General features: G+C 43.9%; 1 protein-coding gene across 1 annotated transcript; it reads left to right on the forward strand.

Moving 5' to 3' along the window:
* Positions 1–195: 195 nt before the first annotated feature.
* Positions 196–3,686, forward strand: LOC116379589 (A-kinase anchor protein 8-like; the record flags this gene model as incomplete). The annotated part of the gene is made up of 7 exons (XM_031841547.1): positions 196–283; positions 373–463; positions 1,090–1,231; positions 2,160–2,265; positions 2,337–2,467; positions 2,963–3,058; positions 3,143–3,686. Coding segments are annotated over 7 exons (1,050 nt in total), but the record flags the coding sequence as incomplete, so codon positions are not given.
* Positions 3,687–4,182: the final 496 nt, after the last annotated feature.

Here is a 4,182-nt window from a genome sequence, read left to right on the forward strand (position 1 = left end):
AAACATGCAAAAAAATAAGAAATCAGGAAGGGGGCAAACACTTTTTCCACGTGTGTGTGTGTGTATATATGTGTGTGTGTGTGTGTGTTGGCGTTTAGCCAGACGAGTTATGTATGTTGATTTAATATAATAATTAAATTGATGACAGAGTAAGACGGTTGTTGTTCAGCGAGGCTGTGAATGTAACGTAAATGAACGTGTCTGAAGTTCTCAGCACGTGTTCAGGTTATTAACACGGTGATTGTTCTACAGGAGACGAGTCCTGCAGCAGACGGAGATAAAGGTTGAAGCTCCTCGACATCCGTTTCATTTACCTTCTCTCAGGATTTATTCATGTTCATGTACATCAAGCTCGTCCTTCTCTCTGCTCAGATTCACAGAAACAAGACGAGAAGAGTCCTCAAGACAAACGGAGTCAGGACAAGCTCCCGAAGATGAGGAAGAGGAGGGGCTTCCTGGAGAGGTAGTTGGGGGGGGGGGGGGGGGGGTGTGGCTTATCTCCAACCAAACCGTTGCTAACTAAGCCGTTTCTTTCCTCCATCAACCATTTACAGAAATAACCTGTTCTTCTGCTTAGTGTTCATGACGTCATCTAGAGGAGTCTTCACTGTGTCGCACCACACGTCTGTTTACTGCCGCTGTGTGAACACTAAACACACCAAGAAGTCCAGTTAACTACGTGATGAACATCTGTACAACGTCTGCATTTATTCTCTACTAGTTCGCTCCACAAGACGACAAGTACACAGCTTTAAAATGCTTGTTTTCTGGATTGATCGGTGCTGTGCTAAGCTAACGTCGTAGCAGCGTCGTGGTCTCTGTTCCTGCCGTAGACGGTCTGTGGATGATGCTCATTGGTTAGAAGTGAAGAACAGCAGCTTGTTGTGTCACATGACTCCTAAACGTTTATCTACAGCTGCTTCTGTTTCATTCATGTGGACTCCTCCCTTCTGTTTGTTGCTAATAATAACTGATGTACAGTTATTGAATTAAAGATGACGGCAGTAGATTCATCTGTTCTTTAATGATGAGAGTATCAGATAGTCGGAGTGAGAGAAACGATGAGAGGTGACGGTCTTTGTGCTTCAGGGTGATGTTCGCCTGCTCGGTGTGTAAGTTCCGTTCCTTCTACAAAGAGGAGATGGAGACTCACCTGGACAGTCGCTTCCACAAGGACCACTTCAAGTTCCTCTCAGGCCAGCTGTGCAAACCCACCACGGACTTCCTCCAGGTGAGCGTCTCTCCGGGGCCACTAGGGGTCTGAGATAGAAACGGATCCCTGATGAATCTGTTTAACGCTAGCGCCCACGAGGAAGCATCGTAACGTCAGCAGGTATAAAGTCCTGCTGCTCTATCCAACCATCAATACGTCTGTAGTGCACAATAACAGTTATGATGACATCATCGTTAAGAAGAAACAAAACACAAGTTCAATTTATGTAAAGTACATTCACACTAGAATCTAAATATCCAACATTGTTCAAGTCTCAAATAGAGTCTCTACATGTTACAAATATTAAATTATTCACATGTTTCAGCCTCTCTTCTCCCCTCCTCTCCTCTCTCTTCTCTCCTCTCCTCTCTCTCCTTCTCCCCTCTCCTCCCCTCTTCTCTCCCCTCTCCTCCCCTCTTCTGTGTCCACTTACTGTAGTTCAGTCAGTGTCTCCTCCTGGTTGTCACATGACAGTTGGTCTCAGATGACTCAATCATGACGTCAGTGTCTCTGAGGAGCTCACAGCTTAATGTTTAACACACTCTGGTTAAAGTGAACTCTTTATTAGAGGAGACATTTATAATGACAACATGTAGAATGAAATGTTTGTGATGAAACATCACATATTGAAGCTTCGCTTTAGCTGCTCTTCTCTGACTGAAGCGTCCGTTGCACATGATGCGTACAAGGACCATTGAAATAAAATGAACATCTGATGATGATGTTTCTTTTTAATCCTGAAGATGAAATAAGATAATCCTTATTAGTCCCACAGCGGGGAAACTAATCATTTTTATTGTTAAAAAAAACAAAACTTTATTGAATAATTTCTGTAGTTTGTTTTTAATAAGTTGTATTCTGAGGCGCCTGGATGCTGTCGAACACAACAATCTGTGATGTGGAGCGTAGTGAAATAATAAAGAATAATAAGAGACTTATTTTGTAGGAATATCTGCTGAACAAGTTTAAGAAGACGGATCAGAGAGTCGGACAGTTGGAGAACCACAGTGCTGCAATCTGTCAGGTGTACAAAGAGCAAGACCTCACCAGAGGTAAGACTGTCTGTCTCTGTCTCTCTCTCCGTCTCTCTCTCTCTCTACATTGATGTCTCTCGTCCGTACAGAGCTCGGTATGGAGCACTTCATGAGGAAGGTAGAAGCCGCTCACTGTGCAGCTTGTGACCTGTTCATCCCGATGCAGCCTCACCTGATCCAGAAACACATCAAGTCTCCAGACCACAACTACAACAGGAAGGTACGGAAGACCAATGATCACGAGATCAGCTGAGCAAAGAGACAGACCTGGATTCATACTAAATATTACTCTCTGGTCTCTATTCTCTCTGGAACATAAAGTGATGAATGTGACATCAATCATTCAAAAGAAAAAACTGAAGTTGAATTTCTTTTGCAAAAATTGGAAAACAATACAATCTACAATTCCAACATGTTTCCTCGTGTTACCAGTGTAGGAAAGTAAATGGAGGCTTCACATGGTATATATTTATATATATTTAACTATTTCTATTTTTGGGTCAGTGTCTCCTCCTTGTTGTCACATGACTGTTGGTCTCAGATGAATCAATCATGACTTCATAGTTTCACTGATTGATTCATTGGTTAAAGTGAACGCTTTATTAGAGGAGACATTTATAATGAGGCGTGTTCAAAGACCGTAGGAAAGATGAAACTTTTTTACAGCGGTGCAGTTGACCCATTCTGTAATGACGTGTTCTCTCTGTGATCAAAGGGGATGATGGAGCAGTCCAAGAGGGCCAGTCTGTCCGTCGCTCGCAGCATCCTCAACCACAAACTGATCGGGAAGAAGCTGGAGAGCTACCTCAAGGTGCGTTCACTGTCATCGGGTTGTAGAGCTACCTCGAGGTGCGTTCGCTGTCCTCAGGCTTTTAGATGTTCTTTTTGTCTCCAGGGAGAAAACCCGTTCACCGGTAACATTGATGACCAGGACCCAGAGGACTCGATGGTGATGGACGTGTCAGAGCTGGAGTTGACCAGCGAGGCAGCGGATGGACAGACGGAGGAGGCGGAGCCTGCGGAGGGGGAGGAGGAGACAGTTGCTAAAGAGGAGGAGCCAGTAGCTAAAGAGGCAGAGTCGAGCCAGAATGAAGATGATGCAACAGCAGAGGAGGAAAAGATGGAGGAAGAGCAGAGGAACCAGGAAGAGGAGGAAGGTTTTGAGGTTGGAGAGGAGGATGAGGAGGAAGGATACGTGGTGCACGACGAGGTCGGTGAGGAGGGATTACAGGAGGAGGAAGGAGTCGAGGCAGCAGAAGGAGAGGAGGAAGGAGACAAGAAGGATGAATGACTTTTGCACCCCGCCCCACAGTCCAACCAGTAACTCTGAGTTTGCCTCCTTTTTATTCGTTGTTCAATAGATCCACGTTTCTGTGAAATACCCCCCCCCTGTTAACCACCGGTGTAAATAAAGTTTTGATCATGACATCATTGATGTTTCTAGTCTCTGATCTCTGATGTTTCTAGTAACGTTAGCAGCACCGCTAACGGCTAACCAACAGAGGTTCACTTCAGTTACATGATGATGCCTTCAGGCTCTGCTCAGTGAACATGAGTACTGGCTGAAGGGTCTTTCTATTCATCTCTATTGCTTTCATTCTCGTGCCTTTTTGTTCATTGTAGAGTAGTTTAATGACATCATGACGTCGTGTTCAGTCGTTCTAAACATTTAGAAGTGATGTCATCGTTTCTCTAATAAACCTGTTCAATAAATCACAGCGTCTGCTTTAACTTCTGTCTCTTTAAATTAAAGATCAGATTTTATCTTAAGAGAACGGAGGATGTTAAAGAAGGTTCTTCTGTTGGTTCTGACAGAATGATGACATCTTAAACTACAGGGTGATGTCACTGCTGTCTTTGCAATCACGGTGTCCTATTTAGTATATATAGTTGTGTGAAAAAGTGTTTGCCCCCTTCCTGATTTCTTATTTTTTT

This window comes from Anarrhichthys ocellatus, unplaced genomic scaffold (genome assembly GCF_004355925.1).
Source record: "Anarrhichthys ocellatus isolate YVR2014 unplaced genomic scaffold, GSC_Weel_1.0 scaffold4660, whole genome shotgun sequence".
NCBI lineage: Eukaryota > Metazoa > Chordata > Actinopteri > Perciformes > Anarhichadidae > Anarrhichthys > Anarrhichthys ocellatus.